This window comes from Lacerta agilis, chromosome 8 (assembly GCF_009819535.1).
Source record: "Lacerta agilis isolate rLacAgi1 chromosome 8, rLacAgi1.pri, whole genome shotgun sequence".
Taxonomy (NCBI): domain Eukaryota; kingdom Metazoa; phylum Chordata; class Lepidosauria; order Squamata; family Lacertidae; genus Lacerta; species Lacerta agilis.
Window position 1 is genome coordinate 82285636 of NC_046319.1, and position 25962 is coordinate 82311597.

General features: G+C 49.7%; 1 protein-coding gene across 1 annotated transcript in view; it reads left to right on the forward strand.

The window, feature by feature from the left end:
• The window catches only part of PLEKHG2 (pleckstrin homology and RhoGEF domain containing G2), a 74855-nt gene that overhangs the window by 21827 nt on the left and 27066 nt on the right, over nucleotides 1-25962 (forward strand). The window contains exons 2-7 of the mRNA XM_033158606.1: nucleotides 8510-8583; nucleotides 9674-10101; nucleotides 17242-17342; nucleotides 23480-23546; nucleotides 24616-24662; nucleotides 25685-25835. Coding sequence (XP_033014497.1) covers nucleotides 8535-8583; nucleotides 9674-10101; nucleotides 17242-17342; nucleotides 23480-23546; nucleotides 24616-24662; nucleotides 25685-25835 — 843 coding nt within the window. The 5' untranslated portion in view covers nucleotides 8510-8534. The remainder of the gene's footprint in view (nucleotides 1-8509; nucleotides 8584-9673; nucleotides 10102-17241; nucleotides 17343-23479; nucleotides 23547-24615; nucleotides 24663-25684; nucleotides 25836-25962) is intronic.

Here is a 25962-nt window from a genome sequence, read left to right on the forward strand (position 1 = left end):
ACAAATCTGATATCAGGAATCACAAGACAGAGAAACCAGTAGGAGAACACTTCAGTCTCCCAGGACATTCTATACAAGATCTCAAAGTAGCTGTCTTAATACAAAGGAATTTCAGAAATAGACTGGAAAGGGAAGTGGCTGAATTGCAACTGATCACCAAACTTAAAACCATGGAGAAACCTGGTCTGAACAAAGACATTGGATTCTTATCTCATTATACATAACAAAGCTATCTTTAGCCATCTCACCCCTTGCCTTTCCCTGCAAGACTAATTGCAGTCGTTAACAGGTTTTAACCAACAGGTTTTCCACACCCATCAGCCATTGACCCGTTCCCACCACCCTTCTGAGTAATACTGCAGTGATCATGGAGCCCAAGAAAGTGAAATCTCTCACTGCCTCCATTTCTTTCCCTTCTATTTGCCAGGAGGTGATGGGACCAGTGGCCATTGGTCTGCCATAGTCAAAACAAACAAACAAACAAAAATCCCCTCCCCACTCTCTCACTATATTTAAGGATCTGGTGACTTCTGTTTCAGTGTATCTGAAGAAGTGTGCATGCACACGAAAGCTCATACCAGGAACAAACTCAGCTGGTCTCTAAGGTGCTACTGGAAAGAATTTTCTATTTTGTTTCGACTATGGCAGACCAACACGGCTACCCACCTGTAACAGCAAGAACAAACTTAGTTGGTCTCTAAGGTGCTACTGGAAGGAATTTTTTTATTTTATTTTGTTTTAAGAAAATAGGATACTGCATTATGCAGCCAGACCCGAAATTTCGACGCCTCTTGCGCTGGTTTTACCCCTTTCCGTTTTAACAGTACAAATTCTACGAACGCCCTCCATATCTCTTCAAAATCATTTCTCCTACATATTCCCCATCTTACCTTAACAGCACGTGTTAATTTATCATTAATAGCTCTATCCAGGGGTGTAGCAAGGGGGGGTGGTCTGCCCCGGGTTCCATAATGGAGGGGGTGACAAATTATCAAGGAACAATTTGTTTTTTTGGGGGGGGGAAATGAATTTTTTTGAATTTTCTTTTTGAAAATGCCTGCTCCAAAGGTCTTATCTTACTATACTAGGGATTATATAGCTATATATGAAATTTCATGCATATCGGTTAGTATCTTGACCCTCCTCCACCAAAACAGCTGTTCACTTGGCTGTTTTCCTATGTCACTGTAGAGGTTTGGAGCTTTTAGAGTTAACAAGCTCAACCAGATTGTCTCACCCACAGGAGGAAGAGCGTCACCGGATGCTCTGTGTACTGTGTAATGTGATACTTTCTGTTTCTGTTGTTCGGAGAACGGAGAGAAGGGAGAAGCCACCAACATGGCTTGCGACTCTCCCGGAATGTAATGATTTATGCCTTGTAAAATAAAGCTTCTAGATTAGAAAGAAGCCGGACTCTGTTGTCTGTAATATGCTGGCATACACAACCCCGCTGCGTGAGAGAAGATAAGAGAAGATAACTCTGCTGAATAGCACAGGAGACGGCAGCAAGGAGAACGTACAGGAGAGGTACGTGCGCTGAAGGAAGCGTGCCGGGCTCCAAGGTGTACTAAGGTTGGTTTGAAGTGTTTCCAACAATCAAAAACTCTTCAGGTTATGGATCCAGGCTTTTCCCCATTCTGGATTGATTCTGGAGCAGTTCCAAGGATCCAGAACGTGTGTGCCAAGCTGAGAAGTGCCTCCCTGGTTTGGACTGTGATGGAGCATCCAGGGAGTTTGCTTTGCCAGCAGGAGCATTCAGCAGTCTGCTGAATGGCTCAGGAGCCTAAAACCTGCTGCCAGAGGTTGGAAGGCAGCAGGGAAGCCCAGATCGAGGGCTGCAAAAGCAGTTGTACCTCTCTGGTGAAACCCCCATCTGTGGAGCCGGGTGAGAAGCCACAGATTCGTAAGTACGCTACCCCTGGGCAAGATGGAGGGAGCCATAGCATTCCCAGCAAGGAGGAGGGCAGCTTTTGTTTGCAAGCACCTCCAGCCTCACAGCTTCAATGCAGAGGGCTGTTCCCTGAGAGTGTTGATGTTTTGGCCAACGCCTGTGAGGAGGAAGGTCTGGCCAGTGCTTGTGAAGCCTGGAAGAAGACCCTAGCCCAGTTTCACGGGGCTGAGGGACTGGCTGAAGTGGCTTTGGAAAGCTCGCCCCCAGCTCGGCTTATGGCTGTTGAGAAGCAACAGTGCCATGGAAAGCAGGAGGGGGGCCAGATCGCCGTGGGCTTTGCTCCCAGAAAGGGAGGGGCTGTTTCCAAGTCTGAAGCCAGTGTAAAAAGTTTTGACTGTGGAGCTGTGTTTTGTCACGTCGCCTGCACCTGGTCTTTTGTTGACGTGCATGGCTGAAGATAAGGGCAAGGCCGTTTCTCACAGCCATCAGGTCACGTGCCCAGCTGAGTGAGAAGGACGGAGCCGAGATAAGCCCTACTGTTGTGATGCAGTCACCGAGGCAACGCTGAGAGAGGCCAACCCTGGTGGGCTGCGTGTGATGGTTGCCGTCGTCGTCGTCGTTCCTCCTGGTGGACTTGTGAGGAACTGCGAGTCTCCTATAGAGCAGTTTGGAGAACTGACTGTTGGAGGCAAGAAAAGGCTTGACTTTTTGCTAACAGTCAAGGGACAGATCCAAGGGACAGAACTGGCGTTTTCTGTGGCTGTTGACATAACTCTGTATTTGTTTATGTCAAACCTTCTGTCCAATGTTTTTGCTGTTTGTTTTGTGATTATCACCTGTTCTGCTTGCAGGGGCCAGAAGATGCTTCTACGCATGGAATGCAGCCAGGACGGGCTGTTTGCTGTCGAGGGGCCTCAAGCAAGAACAGAGGAAGGTGGTGGCACTGATGGAATGTTTGCTCAGTGCACCAGTGTGCCCATGCACCACTTATGTTTGTGTCAGTGGTACCAAAGGCTGGCAAGTCGCCACTGGGACAGTGTGCTGAAGCAGCCTGAGTTCTCTGAAGGGTGCAAGTTAAGGGCATGTAACAGCTTTCTTGATTGCAGGGTTTGCAAGGTCGAGGAGTCGGCATCCTGCTACCCCACGTCTGAAAGGGAAACCACGCGTCCCTTTTCCCTGGTTCATGTGGCTGTTTCTGAAGGGAAGCCAGAAGCTAACCTGGGGGGAGCGTGTTGTTCTGAGTGTTTGGCTGATGCTTTCTCTCACCACATGTGGTCTGCGTTGCTCAAGGAGCCAACTGAGGGAGTACCACTGGTGGAACAGCAGGTTTCTACTGGAGTAGGCTGTTCACAGGTCCTCAGTGAGAGGGGGAGTAAGCACAGTGTGACTAACCTGCTTTCTTCACAGGTATGTGGTCTTGCAGAGAGGCAGCAAAGGATGCTGCATGCTGCCACTGAAGACATGCTCTTGGATGCAGAGCTTCCTCAAGGGTTCTGGGTGGAACTGGGTGGTACCAAGGTTCCGAAAGTGTTTTTCTGTGGGTACGAACCCAGCTTGCGTAGCTGGAGGTTAGTTAGCCCAGATAGTGACCAGACCCAGGTTCTAGTCAGCAGGAGTGCTGAATTCTTTGAGCAGAATGGATTGGAACACATCCCTAGAAGCCATGATGTTCTGGATGGTCCTGTCAGTGCTGGACAGGCCAATGCGCCACCTGCTGGTGGCAATGGTCCAGGTGGATCAGCCCCAAGAGGGGGTATCGCTGTGGCTTTAGCACCTGCTGGTGGCTTGGGCCGAGTTCCCGGCCATCACCAGGGTGCAGCGCAGCTAGGGGCAACTCCAAGGCAGCAGCCTGGGGGTGCACCCGCAACTCCTATGTCAAGGACTAGGAGGCAGGCCACGCTTGGTGACTCTTTGTGTGGCAACTCTTCTCCAGGAGAGCCTGGCGCAGGTCTCGTCCTGGTGCAAGAGCAGGGTTCTTTGGGAGTGAAGCAGGAGCCCAAAGGCGCGCCAACGTCATCCTTGGGTGGTTCAGTTAGGATGCACAGGCGCAGTAAGTCTGTAGGTGAGATGCCTGACGTCAAGGATGTGCAGGTGGAGTCCAGTGCAACTGGAGCAGAGGGAGAATCTGAAGTGGTATCACAGCAGTCTGCACGATCCACTGAAGGGATTCTGCCCGAAAGGTTCACGGCCACTAGCGTGAGTGCTTGTTTGGTTCAGTGTGAACTGGAAAGCCTTGTGAAGGTTCAATGGGTATCTCAAGGTGAGGCCCAGAAATGGCAGGATGCCATGGTAGAGCAGGTAAGCTCGATGAGGTCTTTGGGTGTGTGCACAACCACGACGCTGTCAGAAGGTCGTTGGGTGTGCAGACTCAAGACGGCAGCAACTGACGAGTTGCAGTGCAAGGCTAGGTTAGTAGCCAGAGGTTTCACTCAGGAGGAGGGGGTCCATTGTTCTGAGGTACTGGACGCGCCCTCTCTCAGAAGCGAAACCACGCGCATGCTGTTAGCGGTCGCGACTCAAAGCAGCTTTGAGGCAAGCCACTTTGGTTTGGGTGCCTGTTTGGATTCCGACCTGGATGAGGAGAGGTACGAGGTACCTCCGCCAGGGTTCGAGGACAACGGGCCAAATCAGGTGTGGAGTTTGCACGAGGCAATCACTGGCTTGAAGGAGTCAGCCAGAGATTGGTCCTCAGGCGTGCAAGAAGCTTTGAGAAAGCTAGGTGTCAGCCAGAGTTGTGCTGATAGCTGCCTGTTTCTGGCAGGAGTAAGTCCAGAGCAGGAGCTAGTTCTGCAGTCCAGTGCGGACATGCTTTACCTGGTGGAGACCAGGGGACAGGTGCAACGGTTCGCAGAGGAGCTTGGTCAGTATTTCCAGCTCAGGAACCTAAGCCCTGTTGCTGTTTACCTAGGTGTGCAGGTAGACAGAGCCGAAGACGGTAGTGTCTTGCTCAATCAGACTGGCAAGGTAGTGCAGTTGTTGAAGAAGTTCAGAGTATCTGAATGTGCTAATGTCAGAACACCCATGGAGACGTGTGTAGGTGAGGACAGTCAGACCGGGGAACGCTCTGAGTTCGAGAGCCCCGAGGTGTTTAGGTCAGCTCCTGGGAGGCTGTTGTTTCCTTCATGGTTGAGCAAACCTGACATAGCAGTTGCTGTGGATCTGTTCAGCAAGGAGGCTGCAAATCCCAGCATGCATGCCTGGAATGGCATGGTGAGAGTGCTCCAGAGTTTGCAGGAGACTAAGGAGTTTTGCCCGGAGTTGTCAGCTACCGGTGAGCTCCAGCTCACGCGCTGGTGCGACGGCGGTTGGGCAAATTCCGAGGACAGGAAATCTGTGTCTGAAATGGTTGTACAGTGTGGAGGAGCTCTAGGCGGGCTGAAGTCCCAGTGCCAGAGCCTCATTGCTCGTTCTCGTGCAGAAGCCAGGTACAGTGCGTTGTCAGTGCTTTGCAGGGAACTGGAGTTCTATAGGTGTTTGGTCCAAGAGATCTGCGTTCAGAGTTGCCTGCCCGTGATGGTTTGGGAGGACAACCAACTCTGTTTGTTGGTGGCAGAGTCTGGACAAGTCAAGGCCAGACCCAAACACCTAGACGTTCTCTTTCGAGACGTGTGCGTTCAGACTGGCTTGGAGAAGCTGAAGTACTGTCCTGGTCAGGTGAACCAGAGGGTTGGGTTCACGAAGCCCCTGAGCTTCCAACGTCATTGGGAGTTCTGTGAGGGTTTGTGTGAGGTAAGCTGCAAGCTTACAACGCCCCTGTGTGCGGGACAAGAGGGGGTGTAGAGGTTTGGAGCTTTTAGAGTTAACAAGCTCAACCAGATTGTCCCACCCACAGGAGGAAGAGCGTCACCGGATGCTCTGTGTACTGTGTAATGTGATACTTTCTGTTTCTGTTGTTCGGAGAACGGAGAGAAGGGAGAAGCCACCAACATGGCTTGCGACTCTCCCGGAATGTAATGATTTATGCCTTGTAAAATAAAGCTTCTAGATTAGAAAGAAGCCGGACTCTGTTGTCTGTAATATGCTGGCATACACAACCCCGCTGCGTGAGAGAAGATAAGAGAAGATAACTCTGCTGAATAGCACAGGAGACGGCAGCAAGGAGAACGTACAGGAGAGGTACGTGCGCTGAAGGAAGCGTGCCGGGCTCCAAGGTGTACTAAGGTTGGTTTGAAGTGTTTCCAACAATCAAAAACTCTTCAGTCACGAAGGCTGAAATTTCAGTTCAGAGAACACATACTGTTCCCAACCCTAACCCTGTGGAAAGCCATCTAATTAGACTTTAATTTGATTTTGAGATTTTTTTGGGAGGTAATTTAATGATTGTTTGATTTTTATACCAATGTTATGTATCTGATGTTAGCCACCCTGAGCCCGACTTCGGCTGGGGAGGGTGGGATATAAATAAAAGTTTATTATTATTATTATTATTATTATTATTATTATTATTATTATTATTATTACTTGTTATTATTCCTTTGTAAGAAAATATGAAATAACGTAAAACCATTTTTGCGGGGGGGGGGGGATCAATGGGGAGGTTGACAAGAAATTTTCCGTACCTGGGACCACCTGACCTTGCCATTCCTTGGGGGGGGGGTTGACAAAAAATTTTTTTGCCCCCGGGTACCAGTTTACCTTGCTACGCCCCTGGCTGTACCCCACAGCTCTTTATACCATGCCTCCATTTTATATTCTGCTTGCCCACTTTCGCTTCCCAGCTATAAAAATTTGTGCGGCTGTCAGTAAATCTGTGAGCAAGTCCTTCCTATCCTGTGAACCTTCCACCCCAACATAAATGGATAATAGTGCTAACCCCGTGATTTCTGTTAGAAGAGTTTGGATTTGATATCCCACTTTATCACTACCCGAAGGAGTCTCAAAGCGGCTCACATTCTCTTCCAGCCCACTCTGAAATGCCCTTAAGAGATTCGAACCTGGGACCTTCTGCATGCATTCTGGATTCTGGGCCCCAGACCTATACATTCCTTCCCCATTGCAGGCTGAGGCTAAAGAAGGGATTCGGTTCTGAAAAGGTTCGGGGTGCACAGTACGGCCGGGCGATGATCTGGTTTTCAACTTTGTGATATATCAGCAGCTAGTTGTTGTTGTTCAGTCGTTCAGTCGTGTCCGACTCTTCGTGACCCCGTGGACCAGAGCATGCCAGGCACACCTATCCTTCACTGCCTCTCGCAGTTTGGCCAAACTCATGTTAGTAGCTTCGAGAACACTGTCCAACCATCTCATCCTCTGTCGTCCCCTTCTCCTTGTGCCCTCCATCTTTCCCAACATCAGGGTCTTTTCCAGGGAGTCTTCTCTTCTCATGAGGTGGCCAAAGTACTGGAGCCTCAGCTTCAGGATCTGTCCTTCTAGTGAGCACTCAGGGCTGATTTCTTTGAGAATGGATAGGTTTGATCTTTTTGCAGTCCATGGGACTCTCAAGAGTCTCCTCCAGCACCAGAATTCAAAAGCATCCATTCTTCGGCGATCAGCCTTCTTGATGGTCCAGCTCTCACTTCCGTACATCACTACTGGGGAAACCATAGCTTGAACTATACGGACCTTTGTCGGCAAGGTGATGTCTCTGCTTTTTAAGATGCTGTCTAGGTTTGTCATTGCTTTCCTCCCAAGAAGCAGGCGTCTTCTAATCTCGTGACTGCTGTCACCATCTGCAGTGATCATGGAACCCAAGAAAGTGAAATCTCTCACAGCAGCTAAGGTAAAGGTAAAGGACCCCCGGATGGTTAAGTCCAGTCAAAGGCGACCATGGGGTTACGGCGCTCATCTCGATTTCAGGCCGAGGGAGCCGGCGTTTGTCCGCAGACAGCTTTCCGGGTCATGTGGCCAGCAGCGAGGGGGTTTCAGCAAACAGAAACCGCTATCACCTCCAACGTGGGTGCTCTCCGCATCCACCAGAACTCCGGTTTCGTTCGGAGTTTCCAGCCACGCATCATTTCCTGGGTCACGTTGTTGGGGCTCCGTTTCAGCACTTGGGTTCGAAAGCACGCCAAAGTGCAAGTAGATAAATAGGTACCGCTCCGGCGGGAAGGTAAACGGCGTTTCCGTGCGCTGCTCTGGTTCGCCAGAAGCGGGTTAGTCATGCCGGCCACATGACCCAGAAGCTGTCTGTGGACAAATGCCGGCTCCCTCGGCCAGTAACGCGAGATGAGCACCGCAACCCCAAAGTCGGACACGACTGGACCTAATGGTCAGGGGTCCCTTTACCTTTACCTTTTCAGTCTGGTGCTATCGCGGACGACCTTCAACATTTTAATAAATTGCTGCTGCTGCTGTTGTTATCTATAGTCCTAGGTTCTTAGGTGTATTTGGTCACTGCGATGTTGGGCTCGGTGGGCCTTTGGCCTGATCCGGCACCCAGGCCCTTCTTGCGCCTTAATGGAACTTCCAGTTCCAGAGGCAGTCTATCCTTTCCAGGTTCACAGATGTATTTCGCCGTTGCAAGAACTGGGTGCTGAACGAGAACGTTGGCCTGATCTGTCGGGCTCTCATGGTGCCGAAATCTGCCTAAATCTGCATGGTGCCTAAATCTGCCGGTGTAGGACCTTCAGCGAACTCCCCCGAACAGGGCCCTTTCTAAAAAGTTTCCTTCCTTCCTCGCAGGACGGGCGCCGGAGACCACATCACCATGCCCGAGGGAGCCCGCAGGGGCAGCACCAAGAGAGGCGGCAAGGCAGGTATGTAATAATAATAATAATAATAATAATAATAATAATAATAATAATAATAATTTATTTGTACCCCGCCCATCTGGCTGATCCATCCCAGCCACTCTGGGCGGCTTCCAACAAAGATTAAAATACATTAAAATGCCACACATTAAAAACTTCCCTAAACAGGGCTGCCTTCAGGTATTTTCTGAATGTCAGGTAGTTGTTTATCTCTTTGACATCTGAAGGGAGGGCGTTCCACAGGGCGGGTGCCACCACCGAGAAGGCCCTCTGCCTGGTTCCCTGTAGCTTTGCTTCTCGCAGCGAGGGAACCGCCAGAAGGCCCTCGGCGCTGGACCTCAGCGTCTGGGCAGAAAACCCACTCGCCAGCAGAGATGGAGAAGCCCCAAAAGCAGCCCCCCAAAAAGCTGGGCTGGCTGGGCCAAGGGGACCTGCTTCCATCCAGAACTTCCCGAGGGCGCCCGATTGGCAAAAGCTGCCTTATTGGAGATCTCTTGTCTCTGAAAAAAAGCCCAGTCCGGCGTGGGTTCCCCTTCCAGAGCCTTTTGAAAAATAAATCCTACCTTTGGTTTCAAAGTCTGCTTGTCGGTTTTTAAACCTGTGTGTGTGTGTGTGTGTGTGTGTGTGTGTGTGTCTGCCTAGCCGCCCGGTTTTTGCAAGCTGCGAAAGCTTTAGATGCAAGATTGTGGTACTGGGGGGGGGTGCGGAGAGGGAGGAAGCGTGGGAGAGCAAGTGTGCGGCCCCGTCTTTGCACAACTGCCTCTCCTCCCAGCATCCCTCGCGAGGGAAACCACAGCTTCAAAAGGTGAGAGAGAGAGAGAGAGAGAGAGAAAGAGAAAGCCACAAAAGGATGTTGAAGAGAGCGAGGAGGCTTTATATTTTTTTGAAAAGCCGGGGAGGGAGAAGGTGAATGCACAAGATTTGGGGTGGGGTGGGGTGGGGCCTAGGAAACAGACCGACCCTCCTGTTGAACTGCTCCTTTGCACGTGGGGCGGACGTCCTTTATGGTAGGGGGCTGAGCGTGCAACTTTTTATTTATTTCCAACCTCGGCTGCTTTCTCTCCTTTACGTTTACTCCCGCCGGCCCCCCGACCAGCAGCACCCCGGCCCTCGTCCGTCTCCTCGCTGAGCGCTCTCGGCTCCGGCATGGCTTCGGACCCCATCCTGGGCAGCTGCACCTCAGTCAACACCGTGTGCTCGGATAGCGACCGCCCCGTCAGCCTCAGCTCCTCGGCGTCGTCCGCCTCTCTGCCGGACAGCCAGAGCGCCTTCGGCAGCAGCGGGGGGCTGGGCGGCTGCCCCCCGCCTTACCCGCAGCACCGAAACGGCAGCGACATCAGCCTGGACCTCACGCCGGTGGCTCTGCTGGACAGGCCCGGGGAAGCCCAGGCGGGACCGAGTTGGTCGCCGAGTCTGGGAAGGGCCAGAGAGCGCCGGATGAAGCTGTCTCACCTGGACCGGGTGGTGATGGAGATCGTGGAGACGGAGCAGTCCTACGTCCGGGACCTCAGGAGCATCGTGGAGGTAAGGACAGAAGGAAGAGAGGGAGGGAGGGAAGGAAGGAAGGAAGGAAGGGAGGGAGGGAGGGAGGGAGGGAGGGAGGGCAGACAGGTCTGAGTGCCTGCCCCCCCCCTGCATTTTGATCCTGCCTTTCCCTCCAAGGGGCTTGTTGGCAACAGCCCTGTAAAGTAGAGCGGCAACAGGAAAACAGGGCCTTTTCTGTGGTGGCACCCTATTTGCAGAATGCTCTCCCTAAGGAGGCTCACTTCGCACTTTCATTATCTACCTTTAGGCGCTAGGCAGAAGATGTTCCTCTTCAACCGGGCCTTTGGCTGTTAAGCAATCCATGGTGTTTGTTTCGTTTTTTAAAAACTAGGGGGGTATTGATTTGTTTATTATGTTTTGTTTTTATGCTGTGTTCCTCAGATGAAGGGTGGTGTGTCAATTTAATAAACAAAATTAAATAAGGTAAAGGTAAAGGGACACCTGACCGTTCGGTCCAGTCGTGTCCGACTCTGGGGTTGCGGCGCTCATCTCGCTTTACTGGCCAAGGGAGCCGGCGTACAGCTTCCGGGTCACGTGGCCAGCATGACTAAGCCGCTTCTGGCGAACCAGAGCAGCGCACGGAAACGACGTTTACCTTCCCTATACAGTCATACCTGCCCCCGCCCCTCCGGAGCCAAGGAGATAAGTACCGGTAACTATGCAACCTTTAGAAGACACCTGAAGGCAGCCCTGCATGGGGAAGTTTGCTTGTTTGTTTTTTAAATGCTCAATGTTTTATTATGTTTTTATATGTGTTGCAAACCACCCAGAGTGGCTGGGGAAACCCAGCCGGATGGGCAGGGTATAAATAATAAAACAATATTGTTATTATTATAAATCATAAGAGAAAGAAACAGCGACACGCCAATGTCAAGCCCTTTTTCCTGAGCTGGCTTGTATGGTGGATTTGAGGCACCTTAAATCCAAAGCATAGGAAATATAATCCCACCAGATGTTGTTGTTGTTGTTGATGTTGTTGTTCAGTCGTTCAGTCGTACAGTCGTGTCCGACTCTTCGTGACCCCATGGACCAGAGCACACCAGGCACCCCTATCCTTCACTGCCTCCCGCAGTTTGGCCAAACTCATGTTAGTAGCTTCGAGAACACTGTCCCACCATCTCATCCTCTGTCGTCCCCTTCTCCTTGTGCCCTCCATCTTTCCCAACATCAGGGTCTTTTCCGGGGAGTCTTCTCTTCTCATGAGGTGGCCAAAGTACTGGAGCCTCAACTTCAGGATCTGTCCTTCTAGTGAGCACTCAGGGCTGATTTCCTTAAGGATGGATAGGTTTGATTTTCTTGCAGTTCATGGGACTCTCAAGAGTCTCTTCCAGCACCATAATTCAAAAGCATCAATTCTTCGGCGATCAGTCTTCTTTATGGTCCAGCTCTCACTTCCGTACATCACTACTGGGAAAACCATAGCTTTAACTATACGGACCTTTGTCGGCAAGGTGATGTCTTTGCTTTTTAAGATGCTGTCTAGGTTTGTCATTGCTTTTCTCCCAAGACGCAGGCGTCTTCTAATTTCGTGACTGCTGTCACCATCTGCAGTGATCATGGAGCCCAAGAAAGTGAAATCTCTCACTGCCTCCATTTCTTCCCCTTCTATTTGCCAGGAGGTGATGGGACCAGTGGCCGTGATCTTAGTTTTTTGATGTTGACCTTCAGACCATATAATCCCACCAGATGACATAATAACAATCTGGATCCTCCCCCGGAAACATGTAGTTAATGCGTAATTTCCCCCGCAACCGCCAAAGTCCGTAAACTCTTACACCACGCAGCCCAATGCAGACTTTTTCAGGTTTCCCGTCGCTGGGCTGTTGAAATCCTGGCTGCATCTCACACCCACGTCGAAAATCTTTGCAGCGGGAAGGTTTCATGTTGCCTGTCCACATATTCAGTAATGTGGGGAAACCTAGGAAGGAGATTTCTTTTAAGACCCACCGTCTTGAGGAAGCCGTTCCTCCCTCTCCCTGGCCTGTTTGCATTCTGCTTTTCAGAAGAGCAGGAGTTAACTTTAGCGTTTAAAATTCAGCGTTTGCTTCTCAGCCTACCTCAATGGCATAAATTAACGGGGCGGTTCTTCTTCGCTGTAACGTGTGAGAGAGAGCGAACGGCCAGATGTTTCCCCGATCCAGTTTTTGCAGAGTTTTTGAACGGTCGGGTTCTTCCGGTTACCTGTTCCTGAAAACAGCGAGAGAGAGAGAGCCGTTGTCTCGGCACCTTGAGAGGTGGGCTTCTCGGAGGCATTTGGCTGTAGTCTGATCACACCGGAAGGACTGCCCTGTGAGGAACGGTTGCAGCATTTGGGGCTTTTTAGTTTGGAAAAAAAGGCAAGCGAGAGAGAGAGAGAGAGAGAAGTTTTTCTCCCCCTCCCATAAAATGCTAGAAAGTTTAATGTTAGAAGATTGAAGGCAGGTGGAATAAAATATTTCTTCGTGCAGCACATGGTTAAACTTTGGAACTCCCAAAGGGGTGGCTACCAACCTTTTGTTGTTCAGTCGTTCAGTCGTGTCCGACTCTTGGTGACCCCATGGACCAGAGCACGCCAGGCACCCCTATCCTTCACTGCCTCTCGCAGTTTGGCCAAACTCATGCTGGTAGCTTCGATAACACTGTCCAACCATCTCATCCTCTGTCGTCCCCTTCTCCTTGTGTCCTCCATCTTTCCCAACATCAGGGTCTTTTCCAGGGAGTCTTCTCTTCTCATGAGGTGGCCAAAGTACTGGAGCCTCAACTTCAGGATCTGCCCTTCCAGTGAGCACTCAGGGCTGATTTCCTTAAGGATGGATAGGATTGATCTTCTTGCAGTCCATGGGACTCTCAAGAGTCTCCTCCAGCACCAGAATTCAAAAGCATCAATTCTTCGGCGATCAGCCTTCTTTATGGTCCAGCTCTCACTTCCATACATCAGTACTGGGAAAACCATAGCTTTAACTATACGGACCTTTGTCGGCAGGGTGATGTCTTTGCTTTTTAAGATGCTGTCTAGGTTTGTCATTGCTTTCCTCCCAAGAAGCAGGCGTCTCTTAATTTCGTGACTGCTGTCACCATCTGCAGTGATCATGGAGCCCAAGAAAGTAAAATCTCTCACTGCCTCCATTTCTTCCCCTTCTATTTGCCAGGAGGTGATGGGACCAGTGGCCATGATCTTAGTTTTTTTGATGTTGAGCTTCAGACCATATTTTGCGCTCTCCTCTTTCACCCTCATTAAAAGGTTCTTTAATTCCTCCTCACTTTCTGCCATCAAGGTTGTATCATCAGCATATCTGAGGCTGTTGATATTTCTTCCGACTTGGGATTCATGCAGTCCAGCCTTTCGCATGATGAATTCTGCATATAAGTTAAATAAGCAGGGAGACAATATACAGCCTTGTCGTACTCCTTTCCCAATTATCTAGGCTACCAACCTAGATAGGTTTAAAACAGGACTGGACAAATTCTGGAGAAGTTAAGGCTATCAATGCCTGCTACTCATGATGGCTATGGTCAACCTCTACAGTCAGAAATGCTTCTGAATCAGGGGTCGGCAAGGTTCACCTCGCCTGAGCCGGTTCACTCCCGCGGAGATCGGTCCGTAGGCCGGATCGTGTCTGCGCAGACGCAATTTCTGGCGCCATGGAAGCGAGACCCTGCTCCACGCGGTGTCACTTTAGCGCAGCGTGCGGAGACTTGCCGAGCAAGCAGCTCGGTTCGGGGGGCGGCTTGTGGGCCGTTTAAATGACCCCCGCTTGTGGCCCGTGGGCCGCAGGTTGCCGACCCCTGTTCTGAATGCTGGAAACCTCTGGAGGGGAGAGGGCTGTCGGCATCCGGTCCTGTTTGCAGGTTTCCCCAAAGACGCATCTGGTTGACCACTCTGAGAACAGGATGCTGGACTAGATGGGCCACTGGCCTGATCCTGCAGGCTTTTCTCATGTCCTCGTGTTCACAGAGATGCTCTTAAATTCTCCTGCCGAGGCCTGAGCCACAGGCAGTAAGGTCTGGTTGTGTGAGTAAGCTGTGATTTGCGCATTGCAGGGGGTTGGATTGGATGACCCTTGGGGCCCTTCTGGTTCTTGTGTGCATGTGCAGAGTGGAGGGGGTGGAGATCTGAAACAGGGGGGGTGCAGCCTGCTGGGGGTGTGGGCTCTGTAGCTCACTGCGGTCAGGAAACACATATTTAAATTTTCCTCCCTGTCAAGGGCTTCCTACCCATTGACAGCCCCTGCGTCACGGGGAAAGGTGCTATCCTGGCCTTCAGCCGGTGAGAGTTTCCTGTGCACAAAAAGGTTGCTTGTTTCTTGGTTGGACAGACATGCACCCCCCCCCCAGCAAAATCAGGCCAGCGTTTTGAAAAGCTGTAGCTCCCAGGACAGGGCCATGTGCCCTACACTTCCCTGCTGCATAGAGATCGGCTTTAAGTTGTTGCTCTGCCCACTGCGCGCAGCTCCCCCTCCCTGAATGCTGGGAAAACAAACAAACAAATAGTAATATAAAATAAATAAATATTCTTTATACCCCGCCCATCTGGCTGGGTTTCCCTAGCCACTCTGGGCGGCTCCCAACAGAACACTAAAAACAGAATAAACCTTCAAACATGAAAATCTTCCCTAAACAGGGAACATCTGATGGGAGGACGTTCCACAGGGCGGGCGCCACCACCGAGAAGGCCTTCTGCCTGGTTCCCTGTAACTTGGCTTCTTGCAGGGACGGAACCGCCAGAAGGCCCTCGGCGCTGGACCTCAGTGTCCGGGCAGAACGATGGGGGTGGAGACCTTAAGGTATACTGGGATGAGGCCGTTTCTCCTTGTGCCCTTCTCCTTGTGCCCTCCATCTTTCCCAGCATCAGGGTCTTTTCCAGGGAGTCTTCTCTTCTCTTGAGGCGGCCAAAGTCTTGGAGCCTCAGCTTCAGGATCTGTCCTTCCAGTGAGCACTCAGGGCCGATTTCCTTGAGAATGGATAGGTTTGATCTTCTTGCAGTCCATGGGACTCTCAAGAGTCTCCTCCAGCACCAGAATTCAAAACCATCCATTATTTGGCAATGAGTCTTCTTTATGGTCCAGCTCTCACTTCCATACATCCCTACTGGGAAAACCATAGCTTTAACTATATGGACCTTTGTCGGCAAGGGGATGTCTCTGCTTTTTAAGATGCTGTCTAGGTTTGTCATAGCTTTTCTCCCAAGAAGCAGGCGTCTTCTAATTTCGTGACTGCTGTCACCATCTGCAGTGATCATGGAACCCAAGAAAGTGAAATCTCTCACTGCCTCCATTTCTTCCCCTTCTATTTGCCAGGAGGTGAATGATCTTAGTTTTTTTGATGTTGACCTTCAGACCATATTTTGCACTCTCCTCTTTCACCCTCATTAAAAGGTTCTTTAATTCCTCCTCACTTTCTGCCATCAAGGTTGTGTCACCAGTGTATCTGAGGTTGTTGATATTTTTTTCCGGCAATCTTAATTCGCATGATGAATTCTGCATATAAGTTAAATAAGCAGGGAGACAATATACAGCCTTGTCGTACTCCTTTCCCAATTTTTAACCAATCAGTTATTCCATATCCAGTTCTAACTGTAGCTTCTTGTCCCACATAGAGATTTCTCAGGAGACAAATGAGGTGATCCGGCACTCCCATTTCTTTAAGAACTTGCCATAGTGCTGTGGTCGACACAGTCAAATGCTTTTGCGTAGTCAATGAAGCAGAAGTAGATGTTTTTCTTACAATTACACTCACACAATTAAATTTAAAAGGAAATTGGCGACAATAAAATTAGTGCAAGAAAAGACTTAATGAATATACAAAATAATGTGCATGTTACTTCCAAGCAATTTCGATTTCAAATTCCCACCAACAATCCCTTACGTCTCTTGAATGTCAGAACAGAAGTTAATTTTTTTTTGGCCATTTGTAAGGTTACAGACTGTTCAGTATTTTGCAATAAAAAAGCAAGAAGAAAGTCAGTCAGGTGCCCAGACAATTTTTGTATTAATGGTAGCACTAAATTCTTCCGGCCAGCATCATACAGAGGGCAATTAAACACTACATGGTAAAGTGATTCTTTCGGATGGGTCCTTGTCTTGGTCTTTGAGCGCTGGATTTGACATCAGGGGTTGACTCTGCAGCCCTTCGAGGGTGGAAGCAACCGCTGGAGACGAGCCCATTTGCCATCTCCTGCCGAGCCTCTTCCCCCAGCCTCTTGCTTCGCTTTACCGCTGGAATTTCTGGAATTCTCAGGCCTCTCTTGGGACCACAGAAGGAGGAGAGGGAAGCCGGCTGGGGTCTGTCTGGCTGCGGAGACGGTTTCTTGCATGCGTCTAAAATAAGCCTCGCCCGGCCATCCCTCTCTCATTGTCTATGCATTGTCTCCGGCTCTTTGGCCCATTTCAAGTGACACTGAGCGACTCCTCTTATGAGGAAAGGTTGCTGTGTTTGGGACCTCTTTTGTTGTTGTTTAGTCGTGTCCGACTCTTCGTGACCCCATGGACCAGAGCACGCCAGGCACTCCTGTCTTCCAACGCCTCCCGCAGTTTGGTCAGACTCATGTTGGTACCTTCGAGAACACTGTCCAACCATCTTGTCCTCTGTCGTCCCCTTCTCCTTGTGCCCTCCATCTTCCCCAACATCAGGGTCTTTTCCAGGGAGTCTTCTCTTCTCATGAGGTGGCCAAATACTGGAGCTTCAACTTCAGGATTTGTCCTTCCATTGAGTGCACTCAGGGCTGATTTCCTTCAGAATGGATAGGTTTGATCTTTTAATCTCAGGAATGTGGGTTCGAGACCCATGTTGGGCAGAAGATTCCTGCATTTCAGGGGGTTGGACTAGATGACCCTAGTGGCCCCATCCAATTCTAAGATTCTATGATTCAATGACCAGTCCAACGAAATTGATGTTGAAGAATCCTTGCTTTGACACTGGGGATCTTTGCTTCTTCCAGTACATTGGTATTAGTTCGCCTGTCTTCCCAAGTGATGTGTAAAAAATTTTGGAGACGCCGTTGATGGAATCTTTCGAGGAGTTGGAGATGGCGTTTGGGAGTTGTAGTTCCAAGCACCTGGTTACCAAAGGCTAAGGCATGCTGCCCTGGCGGTGTGTTTGCGATAGTCCCTGCAGCTGATTCCTTCTTTTTCTTCCCAACAGGACTACCTGGGCTGCATCATCGACTGTGGACACCTGCCGCTCAAACCAGAACAAGTCAGTGCCTTGTTTTGCAACATTGAAGATATCTACGAGTTCAACAGGTGAGTCAGCAGCGCTTCCTGGCACCTGGAGGAGGAAGGGAGGGTTTGGCGTCAGCAGAATAAACTTTCCAAATGGGAAGGAATTGCCCCACCACCATCTTCCTATGTTCCTATGACCCATTCTTCTTACCGCAGATCTTCCAATGTATGCAATTATGTGGGGCCGTTGTTAAATGTAGGTTTCTACAGATGCCCTCGGCCTGGGGAGTAGCAAGGTAAATTGGTACCCGGGGGCAAAAAAAAATTGTGTCCCCCCCCCCCAGGCATGGGAAGGTCAGGTGGTACCTGGTGCGAAAAAATTATTTTAATCCCCCCCCCCCCAAAAAATGTTTTACGTTATTTCATATTTTCTTACAAAGGAACAATATCAAGTAATAATAATTTAAAAACTTTTATTTGTATCCCGCCCTCCCTGGCCGAAGTCGGGCTCAGGATGGCTAACATCAGATACATAACATTGGTATAAAACCAAACAATCCTTAAATTACCTCCTAGAAACATCTCAAAATCAAATTAAAGTCTAATTAGATGGCTTTCCGCAGGGTTAGGGTTGGGAACAGTAAGTGCTCCGCTGAACGGAAATTTCAGCCTTCGCGACGTAGGAAAACAGCCAAGTGAACGGCTATTTTGGTGGAGGAGGGTCAAGATATTAAGCGATATGCGTGAAATTTCATATATAGCTATATAATCCATAGTATAGTAAGATAAGACCTTCGGGGCAGGCATTAAAAAAAAAAATCAAATTCTTCCCCACCCCCAAATTCTTCCTTGATAATTTGTCACCCCCTCCATTATGGAACCCGGGTCGGATCGCCCCCCCCCCTTGCTACGCCCCTGCCCTCGGCTTGCTTAGAGGGGAGATAGCTCATGCAATAGCTCATGTGCATTTACGGAATATGGAAATGCATTTATGGATGTAACCAGGCTGAAAGCATCATGTCCTCTTTTGATCTTCCCTTTATATACTGTGCCCAGATAACTTTTTAAAATTATTATCTCCTGTTCTTTATTGGTTCTCAGATCGATCCCCCCCCCAGTAAGTGAGAGCTGAACTATCGGCCAATAAATAGCTACAAATTGGACATCTGCTAGCCAGGTTTTCTCTGGCAGCTAAGGGGCTTCGCTCCAGTTCTGCTAATGCATTGCAATTTTAAACCTTTTTTTTATGCTGTAGACTTTTATAGACGTGCGTTGTGTGATTTTAGAGGAATGCCTCGCTTTTCGACCTCCGTTGTTCATTGTGAAGGCCTTCGGCTGTGCACAATAAAATGAATTGGGCTTACTGGGTGGTACCAATAACCAGCTGATGGATTTATAATGACATTTACGACAAACATTTCTCCCAGGAGCCGTCGTTTACATGTGACCAATCTCACCAATTTACGTGTGACTAATCTTACCAATTTACATGTGACTAATCTTACCAATCTGAAGAAGTGTGCGTGCACACGAAAGCTCACACCAAGAACAAGCTTAGTTGGTCTCTAAGGTGCTACTGGAAGGATTTTTTTGTTAAATTATTTTGTTTTGACTATGGCAGACCAACACCGCTACGTACCTGTAACTTAGCAATTAACTGTTGCAGACCTAAGTCATCTGAATGACCTGCAGAGTATAGGAATGTGATCTTGCGTGTGATCCTGAAAGAGGAATCTGTATTTATTGTTATGTATTTATTACATATTCACTGTTATGTATATGGGACGCGGGTGGCGCTGTGGGTTAAACCACTGAGCCTCTTGGGCTTGCCGATCAGAAGGTCGGCGGTTCGAATCCCCGCAGTGACAGGGTGAGCTCCCGTTGCTCAGTCCCAGCTCCTGCCATCCTAGCAGTTCGAAAGAACATCAAAGTGCAAGTAGATAAATAGGTACCAATCCGGCAGGAAGGTAAACGGCATTTCCCTGCGCTGCTCTGGTTTCGTCAGAAGCGGCTTAGTCATGCTGGCCACATGACCCGGAAGCTGTACGCCGGCTCCCTCGGCCAGAAAAGCGAGACTGCTCCCCCATGAATTTGCCCAATCCTCTTTTAAATCCATCTGGCAGCCGTCATTGCCTCTTGTGGCAGAGAGTTCCACAGTTTAACTCTGGGCTGTGGGAAGGAGGAATTCCTTTAATGCAGGCATGTCCAACTGGTAGATCGTGATCTACCGGTAGATCATTGGACGTCTGCAGTAGATCACTGGTAGATCATTGGCTCCCCCAAAAGAAGCTGAACATTTTAGGGCCTTCCGCCTTCTTAAAAAAAGCTGAACAACTTTAACTTGAACCCCAAAAAGGGGGTAGATCACTGCCAGTTTTTAACTCTGTGAGTAGATCGCAGTCTCTTGGGAGTTGGCCTCTCCTGAATGCATCCTGATTTTTACGTTTCCTAGCACAATTCAAAGTGTTGGTGCTGACCTTGAAAGCCCAAAACGGCCTCGGTCCTGTATACCTGAAGGAGCGTCTCCATCCCTATCATTCTGCCCGGACACTGAGGTCCAGCGCCGAGGGCCTTCTGTCGGTTCCCTCACTGCGAGAAGCCAAGTTACAGGGAACCAGGCAGAGGGCCTTCTCGGTGGTGGCACCCGCCCTGTGGAACGCCCTCCCATCTCATGTCAAGGAAATAAACAACTATCTGACTTTCAGAAGACATCTGAAGGCAGCCCTGTTTAGGGAAGTTTTTAATGTTTGATGTTTCATCGTGTTTTCAATATTCTGTTGGGAGCCGCCCAGATATCTGAAGGACTATTGTATTTTAATATTTTGTTGGAAGCCGCCCAGAGTGGCTGGGGAAACCCAGCCAGATAGGCAGGGTAAAAATTAATAATAATAATAATAATAATAATAATAATAATAATAATAATAATAATAGAAAGCATCTCATAGAACGCAAGGCAAAAACTTGGCAGTGATGAACTCATGGCAGTAATATAAGCTTTTAGCATCCCTCCAGTGGATATTTAGCCACACAGTTGGCCTTCCTGGGATCTGAGCAAGCCAGGATCTCTCTCTCTCTCTTTGTGTGTGTGTGTGTGTGTGTGTGTGTGTGTGTGTGTGTGTGTGTTTGCAGCAGTTAACATGGCCCCGAACGACTGGAGGGTTTCTCATTTCTCAAGGCGGAAATGCTTTTAGCCTTGGAATTTGCTGAGAAGGTAATTTGAGCTTGGCTTGTGGGTGACGGAGAGGGGTTTGCAAAGAGGGGGGTGGGTGGGAAGTGTGTGTTTTGGAGGGGATGGGGAAGATGGAGGTCAGAGAAAGACCGGAGCGTGTGAGTTTACGGAGAAGCGTTTGTCCTTGGAGGAAGAATGCAGGCGCAAAGAGCTCTTCGCTTTTCAAAAGAGGCGTCCCAAAGTTCTTCCACTCTGGGGACACCTTCCTGGCAAATCCCAGCCTTTACGTGAAAAGGAACAGCAGGGAAGTCATATATTGGGCTTCTGGTTGTGTCCGGCCAGCGTTTTGTTCCCCAGTGGATTAATGGTATGCCTTCTCTGGTCTGTGTCCAACTGTCCCAGTTTACTCATTATTTGGTCTTAAAAGGTAAAGGGACTCCTGACCATTAGGTCCAGTCGTGGACGACTCTGGGGTTGCGGCGCTCATCTCGCTTTACTGGCCGAGGGAGCCGGCATACAGCTTCCAGGTCATGTGGCCGGCATGACTAAGCCGCTTCTGGCGAACCAGAGCAGCGCACGGAAACGCCGTTTACCTTCCCGCCGGAGTGGTACCTATTTATCTACTTGCACTTTGACGTGCTTTCAAACTGCTGGGTTGGCAGGAGCAGGGACCGAGCAACAGGAGCTCACCCCGTCATTGTGGGGATTCGAACCGCCGACCTTCTGATCGGCAAGCCGTAGGCTCTGTGGTTTAGACCACATCGCCACCCGCGTCCCTATTTGGACTTGGGGAGGGTTTAATTTAGTTCAGCTCCTCAACCTGTTGTGAGCGCAAAGAATCCGGGACGTGTGAAGTGTGCCTCTGGGCATGCACAATGTGTGTTTGCGTTGCAACGGGGCCGCCTCTACCCGTTGGATCAGTCCCAGAACCTGTCGGATGCGCAAACACTTGGAGCAAGTCAAGAGCGCCTCTGGGCATGCACAGAGTGTGTTTCTTTCACCACCAAGTGACTGCTACCAGCTGCCACACGTATAGAGGCTTCATCCTTCCAGGTGAGGGAAGATGGAAATGCTACAGGTAGGCTAGAACCTGAGACTTCTCAGTTTAGTCCAGAAGCATTGCAGAAAATTCTTTCATGTCTCGCTTTCACCAGTCCTTTGGCTGATTAAATTATTATTATTATTATTATTATTATTATTATTATTATTATTATTATTATTCTGGTTTGTCTGTCTACATACCCCTTTGAAGGGAATAAAAGGAACAAGCTCTTGCAGCTTGCAAAAACTCCCCCCCCCCCTGGTCACCTGTGAGCAGTTTCCGCTCTCCCTAGGAGATTGCCCGCTTGCCACCTTGAACTGGCCACAGGCCCTGACTCAGTTTTCCTGTGCCTGAAAATGGACGCGTCGCCTTCCCTATGTTCCCGGAGGGCATTTGCAATGCAGAAACTGAAAAGCCCTGATTCCCTCACATTGGGAAAAAAAACGTATTCCGCATCAGGAAAGGAAGGTCTTTCTAAACCGCAGCAGACGATGGAAGTTGAAGACAGGGGCTCCTGGCCAACAGCCGTGTTCTCTCCCCCCCCCTTTCCCCCCTTTCTTAAACCATTTCCTTTCCTCTTTCCCCTTCCCTCGCTCCGTCTCCTACTGCTTTTTTTGGCTTCCCCCCGAAACTGGTCGCCTGCCAACCTCTCCGTCAAGCAACCTGCTTCCCCATCTGGGTCTGTTTAAGAGCTTAAGCGGAGCCCAGTGGGGGGTACGGATGGAGTACATGGGGAAAGTTGGAAGCTCCGCCGCAGAGCTGACTGGCGGCATCACACAGCCCCAGTTAACCCTTTAGAGAAAGGAGCGTCTCCACCCCACCCCACCCCAACCGGTTGTGCCGAGGGTGACCGCGCTGTGACCTTGCCGCTGCCGTTAAAAAGGACCGGTAATTTCACTTACAGGTAGGTAGCCGTGTTGGTCTGCCATGTTGTTGTTGTTCAGTCATTCAGTCGTGTCCGACTCTTCGTGACCCCATGGACCAGAGCATGCCAGGCACGCCTATCCTTCACTGCCTCTCGCAGTTTGGCCAAACACATGTTAGTAGCTTCGAGAACACTGTCCAACCATCTCATCCTTTGTCGTCCCCTTCTCCTTGTGCCCTCCATCCTTCCCATCATCAGGGTCTTTTCTAGGGAGTCTTCTCTTCTCATGAGGTGGCCAAAATACTGGAGCCTCAACTTCAGGATCTCTCCTTCCAGTGAGCACTCAGGGCTGATTTCCTTCAGAATGGATAGGTTTGATCTTCTTGCAGTCCATGGGACTCTCAAAAGTCTCCTCCAGCACCAGAATTCAAAAGCATCAATTCTACGGCGATCAGCCTTCTTGATGGTCCAGCTCTCACTTCCGTACATTACTACTGGGAAAACCATAGCTTTAACTATACGGACCTTTGTCGGCAAGGTGATGTCTCTGCTTTTGAAGATGCTGTCTAGGTTTGTCATTGCTTTCCTCCCAAGAAGCAGGCGTCTTCTAATTTCGTGACTGCTGTCACCATCTGCAGTGATCATGGAGCCCAAGAAAGTAAAATCTCTCACTGCCTCCATTTCTTCCCCTTCTATTTGCCAGGAGGTGATGGGACCAGTGGCCATTGGCCTGCCATAGTCAAAACAAAATAAAATAAAAAAATTCCCCTCCCCACTCCCTCACTATATTTAAGGGTCTGGTGGCTTCCGTTTCAGTGGATCTGAAGAAGTGTGCATGCACACGAAAGCTCATACCATGAACAAACTTAGTTGGTCTCTAAAGTGCTGCTGGAAGGATTTTTTTATTTTATTTCATTTTTTTCTATGGGAAAGCGTGCCTTGGTTTTGGAACGCTTTGGTTTTGGAACGCTTTGGTTTTGGAACGGACTTCCGGAACGGATTGAGTTTGAGAGCGAAGGTACCACTGTATTGTCACAGCCCAGCATTGTTCCCCAAACTGGGCAGGGCCAGTGGCGGGGGAGAAAGCTTCTCGAGTAGCCTTATTTACGTCCGGCTCCTTTTCTCTCTCTCTCTCCGAGCAGCGAACTTCTGGAGGACATGGAGCGAAACACCAGCGCCGAGGCTGTCGCAGAGTGCTTTGTTCAAAGGGTAAGGATCTCTCCGCTCGTGCTTCTTCGCTCTGCGATTCCTTTGGAACGAGCTGACCTTTTAACGACGTCCAGGCTGCCCTTGGTTGTGTTCGCAAAAGCGTCCAGAAACTTCAACCGGTCCAGAATGTCATAGCGAGACCAAGCATTTCAAAAGGGGCCAAAAGAGGATCGTGCTTTTTATTTTACAAAGAGAAAAAGGGGGTGTTGAAAGGACCCCGCTCAGCAGCTGATCAGCAAGAGATCAGGAGAGAGATAAGAGTCCCGGCTCCCTTTCGGACCCGCCCTCCATTGTTGAATGTGCTGCAGAGGGAGGTTGTTTGTTTCCCCAGCGACATGGGACTGGCTGATTAGATTATCTGTCTGGAAACTGTAGAAAAAGCTCCCTTTCCTTTAGAAGCTGCAGAAATGTGAGTTGAACCCCATAAAAACAGGGCTTTTCCTCTTTGCTTTTCCCCCTTTGCAAAGAAAGCTGCAAAACTTTTAGCTGATCCTCAAAAAACCAGGGCTTTTCCCTTTGCAAAAAAGCTGCAAAACTTTTAGCTGATCCTCAAAAAAACAGGGCGTTTAGAGGAGGAAAACCAGAAAAATATTTTTTTTCTTGTTTCCTCCTCTAAAAACGAGGTGCGCCCTATGGTTCGGTGCACCCTATAGGCCGAAAAATATGGTATTTTATGGGCTTTGTAGGGAGGAGATGGCGGGGAAACCTTTTAAAGTAAATAAATAGTGGTGTTTTCCAGCAGAGAGCTGAGCATTCTGCCCGATGCCTGCCCAGGACAGTCAGAAAATTGCATCTCATATCCTCTGTGGTCTCACACCGTTATAAATGGCTGTTTGGTTTGGCCTTCGCTCTTTAATTCGAGGGTATAGGATTTGGCTTGTTGAAGCAATCGAAAGAGAACACTCTCTCCCGGAGCTAAGAAAAGGTTGCAGAGAGCATTAGGAAGAGGCAGAGAGTCCCCAGAGCCCAAGCGTCAAGTAAGGTTATAGCGCCGCCTACTGGCTGTTAAAAAAGTAGCAAGCCTTATGCACCTCAGTACACGCTAACGTGGTTCAATTAACTCTTGCAGAGTGAAGAGTTCGATATCTACACCTTGTACTGCATGAACTACCCCAAGTAAGTAAGCCTCTCTTTCTCAGCACATGTCTGGGCCCCGTAACTCCTTCCTGCCGAAATCCCCTGGGGGCCCCCAAACCTATCATTCTCAACCCCCACTTCGAGGAAAGTCTTGCCCAGATCACTCTTGCTCTGCTGCATTTTCTGCTCCTCATTCATCTTGTATTCTCCCGCCAGTTTCCATTCCTTATTTACCAGCTTTTTTCATTAGTATGGATCATAAGTTCCATAGGCAGGGACAGGTGACTTTCTCCTATTCTCACAAATACAGTGGTACCTGGGGTTACGTACGCTTTGGGTTGCGTACTTTTTGGGTTACGAACTCCGCTAACCCAGAAGCGCAACCCGACGCGCGTGCGATTTGCACATGCGCAGAGCGTTTTTCGGGTTTTTTCGGTCTGCGCATGCGCAGAATGAATTGTTCGGGTTACGTACTGTAACCCGGAACGTATTAAGTACAGTGGAATGCGATCCGGGTCGCCGTGCGTAATGTGGGCGTGCGTATCCCAAACACACACACAAAACCCCGAATACCCGGAGGTAGCGCGATTTGAGCGCTTCTGCGCATGCGCGAAGTGCGCAGAAGCGTCCTGCGCATCCGGGGGTCGCACGCACTCCGGAAACGCTTCCGAGTTGCGGGCGTTCTTAACTCGAACGTCCGCAACCCAGGGTGTGCGCAACACGGGGTATGACTGTATGTAACCCGGGGTCCCACTGTTATCACCTTCCAACCTGCTCACGCCCAATGCATGCCACAACGGGCTGAAGCTCTGTGCCCTTGAAATGCCCAGGAGCAGCTTTTTCTTCCCTGCTGAGGACTAGAAACTTCGGCGAAAGCTGTTGAAGTCAAGATGACTCCCGCTCAGCAAAATCCTAGGTCGGCCTTCCTTTGAACGCCCTCTTTCCTTTCCGCCAACCTGTCCCCTTCCTTCCCAACCCCTCAGAGTCATTTGTTTTCATTTTCCTTTTTTAAGTAATAATAAAAAAACCAACCATGCCTCCCATCTCTCGCCCTCCCCAAGCTCAGTCTCGGTGCTGCGGGAATGCATGGAGAACGACTCCCTGGCCAAGTTCTTCCGCGAGAGGCAAGCCACTCTGTCACATTTGCTGCCCCTGGAGACGTATCTCTTGAAGCCCGTCCAACGGATCCTGAAATACCATTTGCTGCTGCAGGTCAGGATTGGGCCCCGGCGGGCTTATCGAGAGTCTGGGCAGACTGGGAACGCGAGGAGGAGGAAGGCTGTGGAGGTTTAGAGCCACGTTCAAACCATACATTTAAAGCACTACAATGCCATGGCTG